The 22,986-nt window shown below is 53.0% G+C and overlaps 10 protein-coding genes across 10 annotated transcripts; 6 read left to right on the forward strand and 4 right to left on the reverse strand.

The window, feature by feature from the left end:
• Positions 1–938: 938 nt before the first annotated feature.
• HTA1 (histone H2A) lies at positions 939–1,595 on the forward strand (the record flags this gene model as incomplete). Its single annotated transcript, XM_064835441.1, has 4 exons — positions 939–994; positions 1,126–1,214; positions 1,270–1,473; positions 1,534–1,595. 4 exons carry the CDS (start codon positions 939–941, stop codon positions 1,593–1,595), a joined length of 411 nt encoding a protein of 136 aa, XP_064697376.1.
• A 946-nt stretch (positions 1,596–2,541) lies between these two features.
• Positions 2,542–3,312, forward strand: LTS14_002736 (uncharacterized protein; the record flags this gene model as incomplete). Its single annotated transcript, XM_064835442.1, has 1 exon — positions 2,542–3,312. The coding sequence occupies one exon, from the start codon at positions 2,542–2,544 to the stop codon at positions 3,310–3,312; it is 771 nt and encodes a 256-aa protein (XP_064697377.1).
• Positions 3,313–3,327: 15 nt separating this feature from the next.
• On the reverse strand, positions 3,328–5,870 carry LTS14_002737 (uncharacterized protein; the record flags this gene model as incomplete). Its single annotated transcript, XM_064835443.1, has 2 exons — positions 3,328–5,398; positions 5,689–5,870. The coding sequence occupies 2 exons, from the start codon at positions 5,868–5,870 to the stop codon at positions 3,328–3,330; spliced, it is 2,253 nt and encodes a 750-aa protein (XP_064697378.1).
• A 257-nt stretch (positions 5,871–6,127) lies between these two features.
• On the forward strand, positions 6,128–7,435 carry LTS14_002738 (uncharacterized protein; the record flags this gene model as incomplete). The annotated part of the gene is made up of 1 exon (XM_064835444.1): positions 6,128–7,435. The coding sequence occupies one exon, from the start codon at positions 6,128–6,130 to the stop codon at positions 7,433–7,435; it is 1,308 nt and encodes a 435-aa protein (XP_064697379.1).
• A 1,364-nt stretch (positions 7,436–8,799) lies between these two features.
• On the forward strand, positions 8,800–10,060 carry KGD2 (2-oxoglutarate dehydrogenase complex E2 component; the record flags this gene model as incomplete). The annotated part of the gene is made up of 2 exons (XM_064835445.1): positions 8,800–9,687; positions 9,761–10,060. 2 exons carry the CDS (start codon positions 8,800–8,802, stop codon positions 10,058–10,060), a joined length of 1,188 nt encoding a protein of 395 aa, XP_064697380.1.
• Positions 10,061–10,976: 916 nt separating this feature from the next.
• Positions 10,977–13,001, reverse strand: KEL3 (Kelch repeat-containing protein 3; the record flags this gene model as incomplete). Its single annotated transcript, XM_064835446.1, has 2 exons — positions 10,977–12,481; positions 12,542–13,001. 2 exons carry the CDS (start codon positions 12,999–13,001, stop codon positions 10,977–10,979), a joined length of 1,965 nt encoding a protein of 654 aa, XP_064697381.1.
• Positions 13,002–13,205: 204 nt separating this feature from the next.
• Positions 13,206–14,655, forward strand: LTS14_002741 (uncharacterized protein; the record flags this gene model as incomplete). The annotated part of the gene is made up of 2 exons (XM_064835447.1): positions 13,206–13,260; positions 13,322–14,655. 2 exons carry the CDS (start codon positions 13,206–13,208, stop codon positions 14,653–14,655), a joined length of 1,389 nt encoding a protein of 462 aa, XP_064697382.1.
• A 322-nt stretch (positions 14,656–14,977) lies between these two features.
• Positions 14,978–17,372, reverse strand: LTS14_002742 (uncharacterized protein; the record flags this gene model as incomplete). The annotated part of the gene is made up of 4 exons (XM_064835448.1): positions 14,978–15,848; positions 15,911–16,164; positions 16,220–16,977; positions 17,036–17,372. 4 exons carry the CDS (start codon positions 17,370–17,372, stop codon positions 14,978–14,980), a joined length of 2,220 nt encoding a protein of 739 aa, XP_064697383.1.
• A 423-nt stretch (positions 17,373–17,795) lies between these two features.
• On the reverse strand, positions 17,796–19,955 carry prh1 (Salivary acidic proline-rich phosphoprotein 1/2; the record flags this gene model as incomplete). Its single annotated transcript, XM_064835449.1, has 1 exon — positions 17,796–19,955. The coding sequence occupies one exon, from the start codon at positions 19,953–19,955 to the stop codon at positions 17,796–17,798; it is 2,160 nt and encodes a 719-aa protein (XP_064697384.1).
• Positions 19,956–20,214: 259 nt separating this feature from the next.
• Positions 20,215–21,822, forward strand: LTS14_002744 (uncharacterized protein; the record flags this gene model as incomplete). The annotated part of the gene is made up of 1 exon (XM_064835450.1): positions 20,215–21,822. The coding sequence occupies one exon, from the start codon at positions 20,215–20,217 to the stop codon at positions 21,820–21,822; it is 1,608 nt and encodes a 535-aa protein (XP_064697385.1).
• Positions 21,823–22,986: the final 1,164 nt, after the last annotated feature.

Below are 22,986 nucleotides of genomic sequence, written 5' to 3' on the forward strand. Positions count from 1 at the left end.
CGGCGTGCTTGGCCAGCTCACCGGGGAGGATCAGTCGCACGGACGTCTGGATTTCGCGCGACGAGATGGTGGATTTCTTGTTGTAGGCGGCGAGCTTGCTGGCTTCGGTTGCGACGCGCTCGAAGATGTCGTTTACGAAGGAGTTGAGGATGCTCATGGCGCGGTTGGAGATGCCGGTGTCGGGGTGGACTTGCTTGAGGACTGTACAAACATAATCGTGTTAGTGACGCGTTCAGATGTAAGTGATGGATGAGGTGGATGGAGGCGACGCGTACCCTTGTAGATGTAGGAGCTGTACGTCTCCTTGCGGGTCTTTGTTCGCTTCTTCTTGTCGCCTGATGGGGCGGCGGTCTTCTTGCCAGCCTCCTTCTTCTCAGCAGGAGCTTTGCCAGCTGGTGCCTTGCCGGCGGTGGTGGGGGTCTGAGAAATCACAGTTAGTATTGAGTGAAAGAAACGCGATAAATCCGTAAGTGATGCGATTTGTGGACGCGATCTCACCTTCGCTGCGGTCTTGGGTGCCATTTCGACTGATTTGGGTTGGGATTGGAATTTGGATGTGGTTTTGTTGATGTCCTATGATGGATGAGTCGGTTGGTGCGGAGGCTAAGTGTCGATGTTGATGTTTGGAAGAGAGAGTGCAAGAGGCGCGAAGGGTGGAGTGGCAGCTTCTTGTACAGCGCGCGCCCCGGGTGGAGCCGCATTTTAATCACAGCGGAATTTGGGTGATGTGATGCGATGCGCGCCTGCGATTGATTGATTTCGCCGAATCCCCCCACACTGGCCACTACTTCATATACTGCGCAACCCCAGCAGCGACATCAACTTCTTGCTTCCTCTTTCTCTTCCAAACATCAACAACACCAGCTCACACATCCACCCATCGCCATCCACGACATTCCCATCTCCCAAACCAACTCAAGCACATCAACACCATCAAAATGACTGGAGGCAAATCCGGAGGCAAGGCCAGCGGTGCCAAATCTAGCGCTCAGAGGTGTGTATTCCCATCTTCCCTCACTGATCCATCACTTCTGGATGCCTTTGACGCGCTTTTCCGATCCAAAACAACGCGTCTTTTCACTTCAATCCTCTCGGTCGTATACTGACATCAATTCTCTTTCATAGCCGTTCCTCCAAGGCCGGTCTCGCATTCCCAGTCGGTCGTGTCCACCGTCTTCTGAGGAAGGGCAACTACGCACAGCGTGTTGGTGCTGGTAAGCTATCCATTCATGTCACTCACTTCGGCTCATCTTAACACTCCTTTCTCAGGCGCCCCCGTCTACCTCGCAGCCGTCCTCGAGTACCTGGCAGCTGAGATCCTCGAGTTGGCTGGCAACGCCGCTCGTGACAACAAGAAGACCCGTATCATTCCCCGTCATCTGCAGCTCGCCATCCGCAACGACGAGGAGTTGAACAAGCTTCTCGGCCACGTCACCATCGCCCAGGGCGGTGTCTTGCCCAACATTCACCAGAGTAAGCTTCATCATCCTATCCACCTCTCGCATACAACCACTAACACCTACTTCCCTCCAGACCTCCTCCCAAAGAAGACCACCGGCACCAAGGGCGCTTCCGGCCCCAGCCAAGAACTGTAGATGCCTCTCGCGTCTCCTTAGTTCTCAGTCTCTCTTACCTCCTCCTCAACAATGATTCACAACACAGGGTACGGCGTCGAAGGTGCTTGAAACTTTTGACATGATGATAATGGGCTTCATCAATGGTCTTCGGGGGTGGATATGATGCGCGATCATCATGGGCCTTTTTCCTTTTATTGCTTTTTGACACGCATCTGATCTCCTGAAGCGGAAGCAGTGAGAGAAAGCTGTACATTATGCGCCCGAGAAGATGTGAGAAGCCTGGCATGATGGTGGTGGCTACGCAGCGCGTTGAGCTAGCTTTATGATGATACCAAATGGAGCTTTCTGATCAGATATCTTCTCTCGTTCGTGCACTTCTCGCATCGTCTCCTCACCCTCGTGTCTCTGAACCATGTCCTCTTTGACAAGCAAGTGCATTCAGTACTGGTCTTCTATCTAGTTTACTCATGTTCGATCGCGAGACTGCAATAATAATACTTCGCAGCATATCGTGTAGAACACCGACCGGATACATGTATGTCTCACTCGAAGGTTCACGGGAGTACTTCTCATGTCGTCGGCTCACAGACCACTGCTGTCCTTTGAATGGTGACACAGCTCTCCCGCTACATGCTCCATAGCTGTCTATGATTGCCACTGCTAATGCAATATGCTTCTGCTATCTGCACCGATGAATTGACTGCGAGACGTGTTGAGCTTGCTGACATCGCCGGAGCTCCACTAAGGTATGCACCGATGTAGCATTTCAGCTGCTGCTCGGAGTCCGTAATCGAAATAGCATAACAACTTCTTCATTACAGGTAGTAGGACGACTTTCTCTCCCATCCATCCCGTCTTCTAACGTACACATACATGCTCGACTCACCGTAGCAAGGACGAAAAGAAAAGCGTGGCAGCCCCAGCCCACTCACCACACCACACCAACCCACTTACAACCCTCACGATGGACACCTCCCGCGCCCCAACCCCCCGCGACACCACCCCCCTCCCCCGCATCCTCTGCCTCCACGGCGGCGGCGTCACAGCCGAAGTCTTCCGCATGCAAGCCCGCTCCCTCATCAAATTCCTCCCGGACTTCCGCCTCGTCTTCGCCGACGGGCCCTTCTACTGTAACCCCGGCCCGGGCATCGTCCCCGTCTACGAGGACTGTGGGCCCTTTCGCCGCTGGCTGAGGTGGTTACCCGAGCATCCCGCTATTGATGATGAAAGTGCGGTTGAGGAGGTTATGTATAATATTAATACTGCCAAGGAGGAGGATGAGGGTACTGGGCCTTGGGTGGGGATTTTGGGGTTCTCGCAGGGGGCGAAGTTGACGAGTTCGTTGCTTTATGAGCAGCAGGTTCGGCTTGAGAAGGAGGGAAAGAGTGGGACGGAGTATAAGTTTGGGGTGCTACTAGCGGGCAGGAGTCCGATTGTTTCGTTCTCGGATTTGAGCAGGAGTTCGGCTACGGTGGCGGCGGGAGCGATTAGTGAGGGGTTTCTGTTCGAGGGGGTGTCGCCGCATGTGTTGAGGATTCCTACGATACATGTTCATGGGCTGAATGATGCGGGGCTGCATTTGCATCGGAAGATGTTGGGTCAGTATCATGATCCCGAGACTGTTACGGTGATTGAGTGGGATGGGACGCATAGAGTGCCGATCAAGAAGATGGATGTCGAGCCGATTACGGATGCGATATACAAGCTTGCAAGGGAGCAAGGTGTGGATGTATAGATGGACAGCGGGATACTACTCTATCGCGTTGTAGATCCTCTCCTCCAGTGCCTGGATGGTCTCTCGACTCGTGGTCATGGCTCCCATGGCATACCACACATTACCCAGGACCCGGGAATGCACGACCCAATCCTCGCCTGGACTGCCGGCTAATAGCTTGTCTCGGAGACTCCATGCCGCCTTCGAAGCATAGCCCTGACCATCGGCGTCTTTGAGTGAGATGGCGAGGACAGAGCCGATGGCGAAGACGGAGTCGACTTGCGATCTGTGTGAGACGGCTTTGACGAAAGCCTCCGACCACATGCTCCAGACACCCTCATCTTGCTTGGACTTGGCGGAGGTGGAGAGCTGCTCATTTCCCTGCCACTGCCCCTTAAAGCCTTTCCAGTCAGCACTATCTTGCAGCTTCGCCATAACCTCAAGACTCTTGTTAGCAACCGAGCAGCCAATCGGATGCGCCGTATAGCTGTGGCCATGCAGCAGAGCATCAGTCTTGTCATTACTCAAGAAAGCCTCGAAGATGCTTTGGCTGGCAGTTGTGGTGCATAGTGGCAGCACTCCACCCGTCAGCAGCTTGGCGTTGGCCACAATATCTGGTTGGACATCCAGGAAGGATGCAGCGCTGAACCGGCCAAGGCGGTAGAGACCAGTGAAGATTTCGTCGAAGACGACTGGCATTCCTGTCCAGGCTAGAGGGTCGTTGTTGCTGCTTGGATTATGATCATAAGCACGGGCGGCTTCAACAAGGCAGCGTTGGTACAGTGGGTCGGCGAAGAGCATGCCACCTGCGCCTAGGATGATGGGCTCGAGTATTAGAGCTCCGAACTTGACACCCTTCTGGTGCAGCTCGGCCAGATCATGGTCCAGATGAGTTCTGTATGCCTTGGCGTCCGTCTGCCTGCTTGAGATGTCGAAAACAGCATCTAGACTTTCGAAAGTCTTCACCTCTCCCTCATCGGCAATTACCGGTTCGATAATCCACTCACCCTTGCTCATCTTCACAGTGGGGAAATCCATCCAGTGGCCTCGTCCAGTATACCACGGTTCTTTCTTATTATAGATACTCGGCTCACTAGCGTCCATGGTCCCGATCGTGTCGCCATGATAGCTGTTCTTCAATCCTAAGATCTTGATGTCGTCCTTCTGCGCATCCCAGCCGTACCGTGTCGCCGCAGCACGAATCCCCATCTTCACTGCCACTTCCATGCCTGCGCTTCCATTGTCTGTGTAGAAGACTTTGCTTAGGCGAGCATTGCCCATTGAGATTAGAAGTGTCTGGGCAAGACGCAAAGCAGGTTCGTGCACGGCGGAGGCAAACATGACATGGCCGTACCTTCCGGCGGCATGAGCGGCTGTCAAAGCCAGATCTGGATTGCCGTGGCCTAGACCTTGTGTCCACCATGATGCTGATGCGTCGAAGGCTGGCTTCAGGACTGCGGGTTCGGATGTTGTCGAGGGATTCTGCTGGGTGGTGTGAGTCTGGAAGTAGTCGCCATATGCTGAGTCGATGGCAGTAATGGTGTTGGCGGAGCGCTCGCTGTGTTGCATGAAGGGATGCCATATGGCTTCCACAGCTTCGGCGGGCATTGATTGGATATTCGAGATGCGTTTGTCGTGGGCGTCGATGAAGGTATTGGTGAAAGCTGTCACGTCTTGTAACGACTCGGACGCCTCGTAGTACTGCTGCATAGCTCGAGCATCGTCACTCGCATCCGGTCGTCTTTCAGGTGGCGGCGGTATCGAGAAAGCATGGACGTGGCGGTCGGCGAAGTACTCTTTCAGGTAGCTGTGGTTGTCGTATCGTCCCTCCGAGAACAACGCAACGGACTGTACATCGTAGCCCCGAATGTGTAACGACTCCCACGCAGAGATTGTGGTTCCTATCCCGCCTAGTTGATGGTCTCCAACCAGGAATACAGGTAATCGAAGCGGTCGATATAGATCTGCTTGTGAGTTGCCACTTGGTGCAGGGGAAAGTACACCGCCAGCAGTCTCCACGATCGCGACGCTATCCTCGCCGGTACTGTATGACCTCAGCTCGTCGTAGACCGCTGCTTGTATATCACGGTCGCTACACGGCTGTGCTCTATTAGTCTCGTATAACCAAGGTAACTGACGGTGATACATGCCTGCGATGACGACCTTGCAGCTATATGTGGGCTCACAGGCTCCGCGAACTGATACAGACATCGAGCCTTGACATTCTTACTCAATGTAGAGAGATGCCTGGTCGTTGTATCAGCGAAAGTGTTCCTCGTCGATGCTTACCCAAACCCTAACCCTAAAGACACGAGCAACCATATCTCGACCGGAAGGGCACTTGAGAACAGCAGTGAAGCTTAGAGAGCACGCTCATACTGGTGGGATATTGCTCACCGATCATCAGCTTCCTCCTGTGGTCCAGTAGACACCGGCTTCAAATAATGCACCTTCTTAAATCTTCTTCGAAAAGCTCGACAAAGAATCGACGAGAAGATGGTCTTCCCAATACCAGTATTCGCTCCATAGACCTGCAAGACTCGTAGTTTCGGCCATAGTACCGAGCCGACCTGCCTCATCCCGACAACGCCACAATGAAAGATAAGACGAGATGTATGATGGAGCTGTCGTTGCACAAGATCGTACCTGCATGAAGTTGATCTCACAAAGGCGGCCGAGGCCCGAAGCGCGGTGAAGCCATTGGGAAGTCTAAATGCTCACACAATACATATATTTGAGCCGCCATCATTTAGGTCAAAGACAGACCAAGATATCTCTCTCACGCCTCATCTACTCTGCCTAGGACTCTGGAGCTGACACAACATGCAACATCATAATGTCTAATGTCGCCACTAAAAGCAATCCCTCTAGTCTGGAAACCACACTAAACCATTCCCTCGATAAACGACGATCTTCATCCACGATCCGACGCCTCACGACCACGAAATCAATAGATGTGGATTTCTCCTCCAACGACTTCCTCTCCCTCGCCACCAACCCAGAACTCCGACGGAACTTCCTCCAAGAACTGGAACGCAGTCCCGCATTCAACAGAACAGGATCGACCGGCTCTCGCCTCCTAGACGGGAACTCGAATTATGCTCTAGATCTAGAGAAGCAGATCGCGCGATTCCATGGTGCGGAAGCGGGATTACTATGTAACTCGGGCTTCGACGCGAATGTGGGGTTGTTTTCCTGTTTGCCACAGCCGGGGGATGTGGTGGTGTATGATGAGTTTATTCATGCTAGTGTTCATGATGGGATGAGATTGTCCCGGGCGGGGAGGTTTTGGGGGTTTAGGCATAATGATGTGCTGGCTTTGGAAGGGGTTGTGCGAGGACTAGTGGACGGGGATGAGGCGGTGAGGGGCGGGAGGAAAAATGTTTTTGTGGCTGTGGAGGGGGTGTATAGTATGGATGGTGATGTGGCGCCTATTGGGCAGATTACGAAGGTACTCAAGACGCTGCTGCCGAAGGGTAACGCACATCTCATCGTGGACGAAGCACATAGTACAGGTCTTTACGGCTCCGGTGGTCGAGGGCTCGTCAACGCTTTGGGTCTGGAAGACGCAATCACAGTCCGACTTCACACTTTCGGCAAGTCGCTTGCTTGCAATGGCGCCATTCTATTGTGCAGTCCGACGATCCGGGAATACCTCATCAACTACGCCAGACCGATGATATACACGACGTTCATGTCCTATCCTGCTTTGGCGGCTATCAAAGCCTCGTATGACTTCCTCTCGGCTGGGAAGACGGAGCACCTGGCGGCGAATTTGGAGATGTTGATACAGGATTTCCACCAGCGGCTACTGGGCTTGCAGGCTTCGCTTCTGGCTGTTTCGGATGCCGAACATGCGCGGGCGTTACTGCGTGTACCAGCCGAGTGTCCCAAATCGCCAATCTTTGCCGTGCTGTCGTCTGAGCCAAAGGTTCTGGCGGCGCATTGTCAAGCAGAGGGCTTTACGGTTCGTGGGATTGTGCCACCGACTGTACCGTTGGGGACGGAGCGGATACGGGTATGCCTACATGCTGGTAATACGGTGGCGCAGATTGATGGCTTGGTGAAGGTGATTCGGAGTTGGGTGGAGACGCGGAGCAAGGCGCTTTTGCGTGATGCCGAAGGTTCCCGACCAAGGCTGTAGATCAGTTCCATAGGACCAATAGAGTTACTACCATCGTCGGCCTGAGAGGATTGCATTGAGACTGCCGTCTTCATTTGTATTTTCTTTCATACAAGTGCGGGTAGACTGCCACCATATGTACATGCCATAAAACGCCATTCCCTCGTCCCACACTTCTATACATGCATATGTGGCGGAGCTGTGCGGGAGTCAGTATATCAAGTCGTAGTCGGTCGCGTAGATTTGGGGTTAGCCTTACGCTCTGTTGTATGTGGTGACAGGTTGCGCTCATACTTGCTTCCACCGGGAGCCGTGGGTGGTCGGTATGGATCTGGGTGTTTCCATTTCTGTAGGATGGCCTCGGTCTCGTCGATCAGTGCCTGCCAGATCATCAGTACTGCGTTATAACAGGTGATTCCTCTTCGATAACGCGGAGCTCGGTGTCTGTGTGTATGCCTACTTTTTGCTGTCTTGGCTGACTGATATGCTTGTTCGCTTCGAAGAGGGATCGGATGTAGACTGCTTGGCCGCGCCAGAGGTATCGGTGGATGGTCCAGTCGAGGGCGAGCTTGAGGGAGCGGCGGTAGAGGTGCCTGTGGAGTAGCAGAGGTGTCAGTGGTGGTGTCCTAGCCCAATGGCTCGCATGTCCTGCTCACAAGACCTCGAGTCGGGCGGCCATGGTGTGCCGGTCGTAGCTGCTAGTCCACCTTCGGCTCAGTTCACTCTTCCGTTCGCTGTGAAAGGAGAATGTGACCACCTCCAATGTCGTCTTGTTGCCATCTGCGTCCGAGTGCTCTGTCTTGATGCTGGGGTCAAGCGAAACGCTCGGACCATCCGTTTCACTTTCGGCTCGAGACGGGTGACGGACCAGAAGCTCACAGCGAGCGATCTTCAAACCTGCAAACACCGCTCTCTATAATCTGCTCTACAGCCCCTACCTTACTCTCCCCTACGACCATACCAATTCGCCTTGGCTTGATACTGGGAGCTACTCAAAGGCATACTGCCGTCTCTCGGGATCATGTCGAGCTCTCAATGCCTCCGCCGTCTGGCCACTGGCACGAGAGCTGCGTCACAACTCCTGCGATCAACACCTCGGTGCTCTGGACACAGCTTATTACGGTGTACTGCCGGCCTCAGTACTCTTTCCCGCTTTTCGAATGTCTCGGGAGTGTCTGTTGCTAGCTTACGACCACAGTCAGTCCGGCACAATGGCACGGTGTACCGCTTAGAAGACTGATATGGCTGGCAGAACAGCTATCCTTCCTACGCAAACTCGCCTGTTCAGCCTCACATCCCGCAGCAATGGTTCGTTACGGAATGAGCTTGGAAAGAAGCCATCAGACTAATACGGCACAGAGGAGAAGATCGTCAAAGTGCCAGACATGGCCGAATCCATTACCGAAGGTACCCTCAAACAATTCTCGAAACAGGTCGGCGACTACGTTGAGCTGGACGAGGAGATTGCCACCATCGAGACCGACAAGATCGATGTCGCAGTCAATGCGCCTGCGGCTGGTACCATCAAAGAATTCTTGGCAAACGAGGAGGATACTGTGACAGTTGGTCAGGACTTGGTCAAGCTAGATCTTGGCGGCGAGCCTGGCCAGTCATCAGAGAAGGCAAAGGACGAGCCCAAGTCACCAGCATCCGACGCACAAGAAACCTCTTCCCAACCAGAAGGTGGAAAGGAGGAATCAAAGTCTTCGCCAGCACCACCACCCAAGCAAGAAGAAAAGAAGCCGGAACCACCAAAGCAAGAGTCGAAGCAACAACCGCCAAAGCAAGAGTCAAAACCTTCGAAACCTTCGCCTGAAAAGCTGCCTACTGAGCAAAAACCCAAGGTCGAGTCACCATACGGTAGCCGTGAGGAGCGCAGAGTGAAGATGAACCGCATGCGTCTCCGTATCGCCGAACGTCTGAAGCAATCGCAAAACACCGCCGCCTCCCTCACCACCTTCAACGAAGTCGACATGTCCGCCCTCATGGACATGCGCAAGCGCTACAAGGACGAGATCCTCAAGAACACCGGCGTGAAACTCGGGTTCATGAGTGCCTTTTCCAAAGCCGCCATTTTGGCTATGAAGGATATCCCGGCTGTCAATGCTAGTATCGAGGGTCCGGGTGGTGGGGATACGATTGTGTATCGGGATTATGTGGATGTTTCCGTAGCGGTGGCGACGGAGAAGGGGTTGGTGACGCCTGTGGTGAGGAATGCGGAGGCGTTGGATCTGGTGGGGATTGAGCAGGAAATTGCGAATTTGGGAAAGAAGGTATGCCGTGCATTACATTTTCGGAAGATAAGAGGCTGGAGTATGGCTTTTTTACTGACTCTGATTGATGCAGGCCCGCGATAACAAACTCACCATCGAAGACATGGCTGGCGGCACCTTCACCATCTCCAACGGCGGCGTCTTCGGCTCGCTCATGGGTACGCCTATCATCAACTTGCCACAGACTGCTGTGCTCGGCCTGCACGCCATCAAGGATAAACCTGTCGCTATCAATGGAAAGGTGGAGATCCGACCGATGATGTATTTGGCGTTGACGTATGATCATCGGTTGTTGGATGGACGGGAGGCGGTGACGTTTTTGGTCAAGATTAAGGAGTTTATTGAGGATCCGAGGAAGATGTTGTTGGCATAGATGTGTTTGGTGAGTGGGAGAGGATGAGGATGTGGTGGGGAGGAGTGGGGGAGAGGAGATGGTTGGGATGTGCTTGTGGTGGGGTGTTGATGCTGCTAGGTGATAGCGTTATGCCTCATCATGAAGTGATAGTTGACTGTACAAAACGTGTATTCTGCTGACTACTAGACCATATGTTTTCCATCCTCCTAGCTCTTGCCTGGCTAGCTTGACGCGGTGGTCTGTGCAAGAACGCGATCTGCCGAATGCTCTTCCACTTGACCTCCGTCTCTCTTTACCTCACCATGCATTGCATGTCGAGCAAGCAGATCAGCATCGAAGTGTCTGCTGCGTTCACACCCATTCACTTCTCGTATAGGTTACCGTGGCAAGTATATGAGCTCCTTTGATCAGACAATCTTCACGATTGCCATCCTACACTTTCTTCCAGTTGACGTACGAAGAGCTACCACAGGCAGAGAGATGTTGCCGTGATGATACCGACACGTGAAATGGATCCGAACAGGAAGTATAGTATTGCGATCGCGTGGGAGGGGTTGTAGGCGGTTCGATTACACAGCTGCTGGACTCCTTCATGCTGGGAGTGCCGGTGGAGATATAGCAAGGTGGCGCCAATGACCTGCCCTGGCCTGAGCACATCGCATCGCATCACACCACACCCCACCATACCACAATCAATTCTACCCATACTCACGCAACCGCCATGCTGCTCCAGCCCGCCCTAGCCTTTGCGAGGATACGAAAGGCGCAGGCGTCTGTCTCCTGCGGTCCCAACGCCGCGCATGCTAAGCAGCGATGGATATGGGAGCATGATTTGCAAGCTGACGTCAAAGAGGTGAAGAGACTCTAGACGGCACAGGTGTGACTGCAGTTCTGGAGCCTGTAGGTCTTCACTGTGTTCCGGACCCTCATTGAACTATCGCCTCCTTCCAACCCCGCCCTCTGCTCCACCTCCCCGTTGATCGAGTGCAACCACCTCGCTAATCCCCGCTGCCTCCTGCTCATCCTCCAGTCCCTGGATCTCCTCCCTCACATCCCACCATTTCTGCTCCGCGCGCGCGAAGGCCTTTTTGCGGATCTCCTTGACCGAAGTGGCGTCCACGTCGCGCTGGTATTTCAGCCAGTCGAGGTGCACGTCTTGCCAGTCGTTGGAGGTGCGGGTGAAGAAGTCGCGGAGGGATTCGAAGGGGCGGGGGTGCGGGAGTCTGTCGTTGGTTGATGTGTCTGTGGTCTCTTCTTCCTGAACATCTTCCGCGAGCTGGGCAGCTGCGGCAGTGGCGTCTTCGCTGGGTGCGATCGATGTGGCAGGTGTACTTGGCGCAGCTCCCTCCTCTGCCTCCTCGTCCTCGGAGTCATCGGAACCATCATCTTCGTCGTCCTCTTCACTGTCTTCGTCTTCACTGCCCTGCCAATCCTCGATCTCCCGCTTGAAGACTTCTCTACATCCATCTAGCTTTCCAAGATCAATCGCCCACATCTCGTCGAATGTGTACTCGCGATCTCCCTTCTCGAAAGTGCCACCGAAGATATACAATACATCCTCTTGCACCGTCAGCTGTGCGTTGAAGCGTACATGCGGCATCTCCCACATTGTCGGCTTCTCGACCTTCTCGGATTCGTCAGCAGCATCGGCCTTGTCAGCGTCAGGCATCTCAATGTCCGCTGTGCCTTTGCCTTCTATTAGAGCTAAGTTCCGCAGTAGTTCTTCCTCATCTGCTTTACCCCTCCCTCTCCGACTTCGATCAGCTGCACCAGCGACCTTCTTAGCTGAAGTTCGTGGCCTTCGCAAACCCAGCTGAAAGAATCGATTGCGGTCTATGTTGTAGGCAAACAATTGATTGAAGAACTCGCTGTCGATGCCCTCCTCACTCTCCTCCACGTCATGTACACCACCAAAGCAGATTCCACGTCCCTTGTGATGGGCCATTGTCGCTCCGGCTCGAGCAGGATTGGGTGTATTTACTGGTCGCTTTCTCCTCTCCCACCTCACAGTCGGCAGCGCATTGGCTGGCGCGTCTGAAGCTGGAGGCGTGATCCGTAGGTACCAAGTATCCTGATGCACGACAGGTTTCATAATGACTCTCGATCCCAACTTGCCACCCTTCGAAGCCCTTGCCGCCGTTGTGGCGACTTTGACTCGTGAGTACCCTCCATACAGCACAGCTCCAGACTCGTGTGGGAGTAATGAGAAGGAAGACCTCGCATCTGGTTTCCCAGCTGCAGGAGGTAGTTTAGGCTCATGCCAGCTGAACTTCTGTGTATCATACAGCCACACGTCCTGGAGATACTTTGTCTGCTGACTCGTATCCTGGAAGCCACCAAAGAGAACAATGTAGTTCTTGAAATAAGTCATACGATGTCCACTTCGCGCAGGCGGTCCACCTTTCCCTTCCAGCTTCGTCCATTCCCGTGAACTGGGCTCTAGTCTCCAGAAGTCGTTATAGTGGTAGAATGTCCCTTGTTTGGGACTCGAGAACTCACCGCCGAAGACATAGATCCCACCACCGTTGCCTCCCTGACACATGGCATGTCCGGAGCGAGGGAGTGGCGAATTCGGACTTGTGACTTTGCGCCACGAGTCCGAGTTTGTCTTGTAGACGTAGAGGTCCGCAAAGAAAGATACCAGGGCCCCGTTGTAATACTCGCCGCCGAAGAGGAAGATCTCACTGGCATTCGCTGGCGAGGCTACTAATGTCGCTGAGGAGCGTGGCGAGGGTGGCTCGGACACAATCTCGGTGACTTTGAGGAACTGTTCTTGTTGCTTCTGGTATTCGGCCAGGATTGCGTCGAGGTCGGCATCTTCGGCGTCGCTGTCGTCGTCTTTGCCCTTCTTCGTGATCTGCTTCTTCTCGTTCTTGGACGACTTCTTCTGATGCGAGGCTTCTTTTCGTGCCTTTTTCTCGGCTTTCTTTGCTGCTTCTTTTCCTTTCGCTTTGACCATTGCGAACGCCGTATACGGAATTAGAAAGCAGTCAGTAGATAGAATCCCGACTGTGCAACTCTGTCACTCTTGTATTATTGCAATATATGTGGTGGCCTCTACAAAAAGTCCGTTGTGTTGCGAGAATTCCACCTTCTCCAAACTCCACAATCTTGAACATCCGTAGCGCTCGTTTGTCCTCGCATGTTGCGCCTCGCTCGAAAGATGTCCACGATATCGCCTGCCAAGATCGTGAGTCAGAGGACGTATCAGGTTGCCGGTAGGTGTGCATAAGACGAAAACGATGGCCCAAAAGTCACACCCATACTCACATCTGGTAGGCAAACAACAGGTTACGGAGCACTTCTTTGATGTACCAAAGGATTACAGTAAGCCGGACGGTGGGTCTTTGCGACTCTTTGCCAGAAGTGTGAAGAAGCATGATACCTCAGTCGTCCCCGAGACGCCAAAGGATAAGGATCAGCTACCATGGATGTGCTATCTCCAAGGCGGTCCAGGAATGTCTTGTCGCTCTCCTCAGAACTACAGCTTTACGCAGCCAATACTAGATCGTGGCTACCAGCTACTCTATCTCGACCAACGAGGCACAGGTCTGAGCTCTCCCGTCACGGCCTCGACGCTGCAAATGCGTGGCGTTGACGAAGTGCAGGCAAGATACTTGAAGCTGTATCGCGCGGACTCGATCGTGAAGGACTGTGAAGCTATACGACAAGCACTGACCGCTGATTATCCCGAGGAGAAGAAGAAATGGAGTACGATTGGCCAGTCTTTTGGTGGATTCTGCACCATGAGCTACCTCTCCTTCCACCCTGAAGGACTTCGCGAGTGCTTCGTCTTCGGTGGTCTTCAACCTCTAGTCGACTCACCAGATGAAGTCTACCGCCGTCTCTTTAAGAAAGTGATCCAGCGTAACCAGACATACTACGCCAAATTCTCAGAAGATATTGCGAGGGTCAAGACCATAATGAACTACCTCTCACGTTTCGGTGATGGCAAGATCAAGCTTCCTTCCGAAGGCACCCTGACACGCCGCCGCTTCAGACAGCTGGGCATTGTCCTCGGCTTCCACGGCGGAGTCGATATGCTTCACGAGATCGTGCTAAAAGCCAGTATGAATATTGAAGCATTCGGTCACTTGACCCGCCCAACGCTTTCTGCGATCGACGGTGGTTCGTCATTTGATGACAACATCCTCTATGCTCTCATCCACGAACCACTCTACTGTGCAGGTAATGCACCGAAATGGTCCGCACACCGCATGATGGACGAATACAAAGACCTCTTCACCCTGGACAAGCCAGCAAACGACGACAATCAACCTATCTTCTTCACAGGCGAGATGGTCTTCCCTCACATGTTCGAAGACTATGCCGAGCTACGCAAAGTTGCGCCTGTCGCTGAGATGGTTGCGAATGACTCTTCCTGGCCACCTCTATTCGATGAAGAACAGCTCGCAAAGAATGAGGTCCCGGTCTACTGCGCGTCGTACACGGAGGACATGTATGTTGACTTCGATCTCGGGATGGAGACTGCGAAGAAGGTGAAGGGCTGTAAAACCTATATCACGAACGTCATGTTCCATGATGCCATGAGGAGTAAGATGGACGAGGTGATCAAGGCGGTGTTTGCGCTGAGAGACGATCTTGTGGAGTGAGCAGAGCGGAGATCAAAAGCATACCTCTAGTCTCAAACCACACATCTCGCAATCTCTACACTCGTAATCTTGAAGGATGGCGCAAAAGGGAAGGCACACCCTGCGTGGTGTGGCGAGCGTTCATTCGTGGCACTGTGTGCAACACGTACGTTACTTGCAAAGATCTAGCTACTCCCCTGTTCGTGCGAGCTGCGCAAAGTTTCATATATGCATCCTTGACCGAGCCGAAGAAGCGCCGCAGCGAAGTCAGTGAATGGAGAGGCTGGGCTAGAAGGCTCTGTACGAGAGTGGTGCTGCTTATCTGAATGAAGAGTATATCAGACTACCCTTTGCCTGATGATGGCTCGGATCCATTGATGGTACCAACACGCGGGAATCTCCCAGGCATGGGCAACACAGCATCACTGTCTCGGTGAGATGCGTAACCTTGGTTTGTCCGACTGCCAGCACTCTCATCACCTTGCTTCTTCGCATTGTGCTCCAATACCTTCAAGAGCCTCTTCAGTACCCATTTCGGCTCGCTGCCATCCTTCAGATCCATCAAGGGCGACTCTTGTCCCATCCATGACCATTGCTGGTGCTTGCCTTGAAGTGGAGGAAGTCCTACTTCTATTCCCTTGCCGGTGGACAGACCGACCCTGCGGTGGCCTGACTCGTCTGCCTCATCTTCGCCCAGTAATTTGAGAAGCCACGTCCATTCTGTGTAGGTGTACTTCCGTGGTGGTCGTTCATCGACATGCTCCATGACCTTCTGAGCAGCTCGAGCTATGATATACGAGCGGTATGCTTTGTTCGAAGATCCCGAGCTCATATCGCCGAAAGCGTTCTTCTCGGCGTCGTCCGAACCCATGTCACCTTTTTCGCTATCTGCGATGTCTTGGAACGCACCCACGTTTGTCGTCGTCTGGTCCTCAGAGGCCTCTCTGATACACTCCTGGACTTTGGCAGGTCGTTGAGCGATCTTTCGAGCCAGGTAGGTGATCTTCGGAGCGATCTTTGGTATCCATAGGCTGAACCAGTTTACAGCATCTGTGACGGCGTCTCCGACAGCACCAATCAGCACTGTAAGGGTTGGAAGAGCAAGCAATGCCCAGAAAACAAAAGCTGGCTTGGTTGAATTTGTCTGCGGGTGAAAGTCACCATAGCCGACGGTTATCTGGGCAACGTATGTGAAGTAGATGGTCTCGAAATATCTGCGAACGTATGTCAGTCGTTTGATGCACGCCCTTAGTAGCGAGTCTTCTTGTGGCCATACGTCCAATTATCGCCACCAGTCGACGCCTCGGCTTCCCAGAGACACACTGCGCCCACGAACCACAACATCAGGAAAGCGGTCGTGGCTCTCAGAAGGGCGAGTGCCTTGTCGTTCCGTGCAGCGACCTTCTGCACCTCCCTCATGGCATTGAACTCTCTCTGGCGTGACTCTAGCTCAGTGGATGCTATCAGGTTTCGCCGCTTGTAGCCACGGATTTTCAGCACACCGTTCTCGGGATCACCACGCTTAATAGCCTGTACCATATGTGAGCCATAGTGCAATGAGGTAGTCGTGAAAATCGAGCCCTACCTGGGTTCTTGCCTTCTCGACGAGTCTCGTAGAGACCTTCAGGGATGCACTCTCTAGCACAAGACCACGAATATTTGCAATGATCAGACCCACAAAGACGATCCCGCCCAGAGCAAAAGGTAGAAACAAACCTCTACCTACGGTTGTTTCAGGCGCGAAATCTCCAAAGCCAATGGTAAAGAGCGTCACAACTGCAAAGTACACACAGTCCAAGTAGAGCCAGCCTTCGATTTGACGATATATCGCTGCTGTACCCAGTATATATCCCATGAACAACGTCGTATGGACCATCAAGCTACGCTGAGCTAAAGTAAGCTTAAATGAACCACTTATTTGCTTGTGCCATAACGAGTATGCTGTAAAAGCGAGCATGAAGGACAACGAGATATATATGAAACCGGAGAAGATAGCATAGTAATAAGCCTGCGACCATGTCGCAGTGCCGTAGCCAGTCGTTGGCAATGGCACATGAGCAGGCGCCGCAGCCACAATCGCAATATCGATCACGCCGGAGATGAACCAGCCGATTATCGTAATGGGCGCCGAGACGTTGAATCGTACGTGTTTGGTCATGTGCGACATGAGAGCAAGATTGGCTGTAATGGCGATAGCAATGGATAGAGCATTAATCCCTATCAGCCAGTTGGGGTCCGGGATATGAGGACCTTCTGCTTGGGTAGAAATCGGAGAGACGATGACTCGCCATGGGACGGCGACGGCGCAGATGTTGAAGGCTGAGGCCATTGGTCCGAAGGTGCCTGGGAGTTCACCACGATTAGCACCACTCGAACATCCTTGAGAGCCTTCTCAGCATACCTGCAACTAGTGGGAACAGTGTTGCAACTACCCACCACCGGATGGGAGCATTATAGTCTTGTACAATATCTTCGGCATCATTCTTGGCGAATCGAACGCGAGTTTCTTCCTCGGTGAAATTGCCATCGCCTTCAGTCTTCTGCTCGCTCAGATTGGTCCCATGGCTCTGCTCCTCGGTGAGAGGACCACTGCTTGACAATGTACCACCAACCACCCGGCCCGCATGCTCATCGTGGTCCTTCTTCTTTGACTGCACATCTCGAGGATTCAGTCCATTACGGACTTTCCTGCCAGTCCCGCCAAGGAACGGAATCTGTAGCCATCGAGAACTTTTCATTGTCGGACAGAGGTAGAGGACCAGAACCGAGACATGGCCGGGACGACTTGACTACCAGCTGCTGAGTGCGGTTACAGCAGTACATGACGACGGCGGAGCATTATAGGACCATCTGCGAAGTGTAGCCGTCGCGTGACGTTTTCCAAGCCCGTTGTAACGGACATCGAAAGTCAAACTCGAACTCTCGTCCCCACGAACTGAAGTATAAGTCAAAGATGCAGTAAGTATCGAGAGGAGAGGAACAACATTTCTGCCGCTATGCAGGTCAGATTCAAAGATGAGGTGTCGCTGCAACAAGCGGACGTGGCGGTGACGAACAGGAAAATGACCCTGAGCTTCGACAACACATCTTCCTCACCTCGAGGCCTGGCGAAATGTTTGCCGGCTGACATGTCCCATACGAATACACGTAAACACATTTGACTACGCCAGAATATCATCCAACCACCCAAGCTGCACCACGCTAACATTCCTCGCGTACGCCTTACTAGTGAAGACGAACTCCTGATACACTATCCCCTCCGCTTTCCTCCCAAACAACCAACTGGAAGGATGAATAGCTACTGTCTGATTACCCGAGAAAGTCTTGTAGCTCCCATCAGGACAAAGATGAGCAGTATTGGTGCTGAATCCAGCAAGGAAGCACCGAAGGATCTTCTCTGAGGTCTCCTCGTCCGGTTGTGTCGTCGTTGGTATGGATGAAGTGGAGGCCTTGGGTAAGAGCTTGGCTTGTAAGCACTGCGCCCACAGTTGTTTTCTTACGTCCATGACGTTTCGCATAGCGCGATGGCTTATCAGGTGGTCGTCTACCCATCTTTTGCGATCGCTGTTCTCGGCTGTGTAGCCTTGTACAGCAGCCAGGAGCGTGAGATGATCCCCTTGTCTTCGTTGCAGTTGCTGGCGTGCGATTTGTGCGCGCTCTCGTGCTTCCTCTGTCTCAACTGATAGCCATATGGTCTCGACGCTAAGGCAGGCGACGATGTCGATGACATGTGGGAGACATTGCTTCTCAGGCTTCGCAGCCTCAATGACGACTCGGCCCAGGGAGGGGGTGAGAGGCAGTCGAGCTATCTGCCGGCCTGCCGGACTGATCTTGCCATCGTCTTGCAGAGCACCGAGCCGATAGAGATGCAGAAGTGCCTTCTCCAAAGCTTCGCGAGACGGAGATGTGAGGAATGGGAAGCCAAGAATGTCGTCGACTCCTCGAGCTTTCATCGTCAGGACAGCTTGGCTGAGATCGCATCGCAAGATCTCTGGAGTAGGATCTTGGTCCAGGCTTTGATAGGACTGCTGCGTATAAAGGCGGTAGCATTGCCCTGCAGCCTCACGACCAGCACGACCTTGGCGTTGGTCGGCCGAGGAGCGCGAGATCGGTTTGATCAGAAGGGAGTCCAGGCCTATACTGTTTCGGAATTGCTTGATCTTCGCTTTGCCCGTGTCCACGACAAAACGCACGCCAGGTACTGTGACGGAGGTCTCCGCGATGTTCGTTGACAGTATCACCTTTCGAGTGTTGCGTGGCGCGGGCAGAAAGATGCGCTGTTGTGCCGCCTGTGGTAAAGCTGCAAATAGCGGCAGAACAAGAAGCTTCGGATAGTCGGAAGTCAAGCCTTGAGCATATTCTTCTACTAGCTTCTGTAGAGATTGGATCGATTCTTGGCCAGTCATGAAGGCCAGTATGTCGCCTGGCATGGGCTCCTTGCAGTGTATCTGGAATATGCGGTTGAGGGATGCTGCGATTACATCTTCGGTGGCGATATCGAGGTAGCGCGTGATGACTGGATACTGCCGACCTTCGACATGGCAGGTAGTGACACTGTCATTCTGTGAATGGCCATTGGCGGTGGCAGAGGCAGTACCAGGCTTCGAAACGTCGTCGGAAAAGCCGTCCCATGAGCCCTGATCATCGGCTCCATTACCTGCTGTAGCGTCTGTACCATTGATGACTACGGCAGTATCAGATTGCTGCGAAATGTCTTCGAAGAAACTTCGCAGGCCCTCGACGTCAGCCGTGGCACTCATGACCACAACTCTCAACTCTCTTCGTTTTCGGACCAACCCTTTCAGAAAGCCCAACAGTAGATCCACATTCACACTCCGCTCATGCACCTCATCAATGATAATACATCCATACTGTTTAAGATCGGCATCCCGCAGCATTTCCTGTAACAGCATTCCTTCGGTCAAGAACTTGATCCGCGTCCCAGGACTAGTGTTGTCGTCGAACCGTACTGAATAGCCTACCTTACTAGCAGGAGAGGAAGAACCAAGAGGAGAACCGAGTTCTTCTGCTACACGGCGTGCAAGCGATATAGCTGCAACTCGTCTGGGCTGCGTGACTGCAATTTTGCCTGATTTGCACCATGGTTCGTGCAAGAGAAACTGAGGAATTTGTGTCGACTTGCCCGAACCGGTCTCACCAGATAATATGAGGACTCTCCCTTGGCGCATGTATTGTCGTATGTCTTTTTGACGGGGCCATATCGGTAGGAGTTTGCGACTGTCCAGCAGCTTGACCCGTTTTGCCTGGAGGTTCGATGTCCCATCTTCGTGCTTTCGTTTCAATGGCCGAGAGACCTCCATGGTATGTTGCGGCAGGCCCATCAGGCCAAGATCGCCAGTGCCGTATTGTTTTCCTCAGTTCGGTGGCAGTTCTTTACTACGCCATTCACCTTGATTAATCCTACCTTAGAAATAATTCAATGTACGCTAACGCTGCACCCCGTATTTCTTGGCGTGCGTCAACGCGTATAGCAGCGCGTGCCTTTTGGAAGTTAAAGTGGGAATATATGAACCAAGAATCAGCAGTCTCTGTGACATCAATACAACAACCACCGGCACCATGCCTCTCGGCCTGCTACGTCGGAATGAAAAGACACAGCGCCCAAATGGCAACCTCAACTTCATCAAACCAGACGCTCATGCCTCGCCTGCAGACCAAGCCATCGCAACGGACTTCCTCTCACGCATCGCTGCACAATGTTACCCCGTTATGAAAGAGAACTGGATCTCGGTCATGACGCTGGAAGAGCACGCTCCGAATCCGGAGTTCCTCGGTCGCAACTTCAATGCCGGAGAATGCATTCAACTTGTGCTCAAGGACAAGCGAGGAAGATGGCTGAGCTTCAAGTTTGTGCAGATGGTTATGATGCACGAGCTTGCGCATTGTAAGCAGATGAACCATTCGAGATTCTTCTGGGATGTGCGCAACGAGTATGCCAAGACCATGGAGGGATTGTGGGCGAAGGGGTACAAGGGTGAGGGCATGTGGGGCAGAGGGAAGGACTTGGAAAGTGGCAGCTTTGTGCATGATAGGATGCCAGAGGATGCGCAGATTCCTGAGCACTTGTGTGGAGGCACTTATCGGCGTCGAGGCAAGAAGAGGAAGCGTGGCGCGAACGGAAGAGAGGATGGTGGTGAGAGATTGACTTATGCGGAGCGACAACAGAAGCGTATACAGAAGAAGTTTGGAAAGCACGGAGACGGCAATGCAATTGGTGATGATGAGCTGACCAGAGGCTACCTGGACAGGATGTCAGGCAAGAGGCATAGGGGAAAACCGACGGTGGCGAAGTCAAAACGTGGGCGTGATTTGAGAGCTAACGCTGCTCTGGCACGTTTCGAAGCGGAGAAGAGTGCCAAGATCAAGCAAGAAACGCCGGAGCTGGACGCTGATGATGGATCGGAGACTGAGTCCGATTATGGGTGGTCCAGTGAGGACGAGTCTGGTTCAGCTACTGGGAAGCACGCTGGCAAGATTCAAGATCGAAATGGTAATGATATGTTCAAGGTGTGTGGCGATGAGGCAGAAGAAGATGCTGGTGGGCAAGATGAAATGGATGAGTTGAGAGTGCTGAGCGGCAGGCCAAAGTCCTCTCTGAGAAACGATATGCTGTCTTCTGCAAAGCCTTCGACTGGTGGACATGATCCCTGGCCGAAACATGCAAAGGATGACTCGGAAACAGAAAGCGAGGCTGGCGGTGAGGACGAACAAATCACACAACCACCTACGAAAGCCACAGATCTTGCTGCCCTGCCAGTAAAGCAAAGTGCGCCGACCGTACCGACGGAACCTGGACCAGTCCTCCAATCATCAGAGTCGCATACTCAGCCCACGGTGAAGCAGCATATCTCGTCGCCTGACACCTCAGCATCACCAATTAACACTACGGCCTCGAGACGCAGTAACTGCCCGATTTGCTCTCTCGAGAATGACCCTCAAGCACCGACTTGTATGGCGTGCGCTCAAGTGCTCAAGCCTTCGCTTGTGAAGAACCATTGGCGTTGCAGGAGCGAGACCTGCTTGGCAAGCAAAGCTAAGTATGTCAACGCGGGAGATGTGGGCAGGTGTGGACTTTGTGGTGCAAAGAAGCCGGTGGATACTGCTCGCGATGTCGGTGATGGCAGGGCGATGGGAACGGTGGGTACTGATGTCCTGAGGTGGGATTGAGTGATTGAAAGACTCTTGGCATGGTATGATATGCGGCCCGCATGCAACGACGCCAGATGCATGACGTACAGTGTGATTTTAAGATACCCCCAATGTTTTTACGTAGAAATGCTGGTATGTTATTGACGACTACTTTCAGCATACCTCAAGCTATGTTTGCGCCAACATCATAGACGATGCCATCATGCATGGCAACTTACCACAGCGGTCAGACATAAAACGAGGTCGAGGTTGATCGTGTAAGGTCCTTCGCGTCTCGAACGTACCGCCTTTGTGTAAGACTCTCTACTCCTGGTGGGACAGTATCTGGTTTGTGCAACAAAGACATGTCGACAGCCGCTCGGCTGTCTTTGTGCTTATTGTCGACTGGGAGCGTACACATCCTCATATGCCACCGAACTGCCCCTACTGTCCATTACACATCGCCAGATCGGCACGACACTAATACAACCTCGATCCGAAAGTTGGACGGTGCCGAACCACAACTGCAATCATGAAGTGCACTCTCTCCCCAACCACAGTGCTCCTCGCTTGCGTCTCGCCCCTTCTGACCCTGGCTATGACTCCTGATCAGGCCAAGGTGCTTCAGGTCCTCGAGGATAAGTGCACCAAGAAGAGTGGTGGGTCCATCACCAATGCTATCGGGAAGTTTTGTCAAAACACTCATCTTATGTACGTATCTCTGGACTGAAAGCAGAAGATGGCGGGATCTCAGGGAGGTGATGGCCGGACTAAGCTTATGGGTACACGCTTCCTGAGCACGTCCCAACTACGCAGTACGCCGATGAGTCCTTCATGTGGTGACCTATCACGCTCGGAAGAGACTCACATCCCATTCGGGCCATGCTTGCTGTGCTTGCCACCAGTCCCTTCCCACCATCAATCCCGATCCCGCTTCTGGAGCTGACTACGATCCAAGCTGACAGAGTCCGGCTCACAGGGTTCCCTCCGACTGGGCAAAGAACGGCATGGACGGGTACAATAAGAACGTCCACATCTCAATCGATGGCCAAGATTGCATGTCGCAAGTCTTCCTTGCCCCCAAAAAGTCTTGCACTCACTCCATAATACCTTTTCCCATCCACAAAGACCCGAGAAGGAAGTCAGCTAATCGTGAGGCATCTGACTAGGTGGGGAGGACCCCAGTATGTTCCCCAAGAGATC

This window comes from Recurvomyces mirabilis (genome assembly GCF_035927965.1).
Source record: "Recurvomyces mirabilis strain CCFEE 5264 chromosome Unknown scaffold_5, whole genome shotgun sequence".
NCBI lineage: Eukaryota > Fungi > Ascomycota > Dothideomycetes > Mycosphaerellales > Teratosphaeriaceae > Recurvomyces > Recurvomyces mirabilis.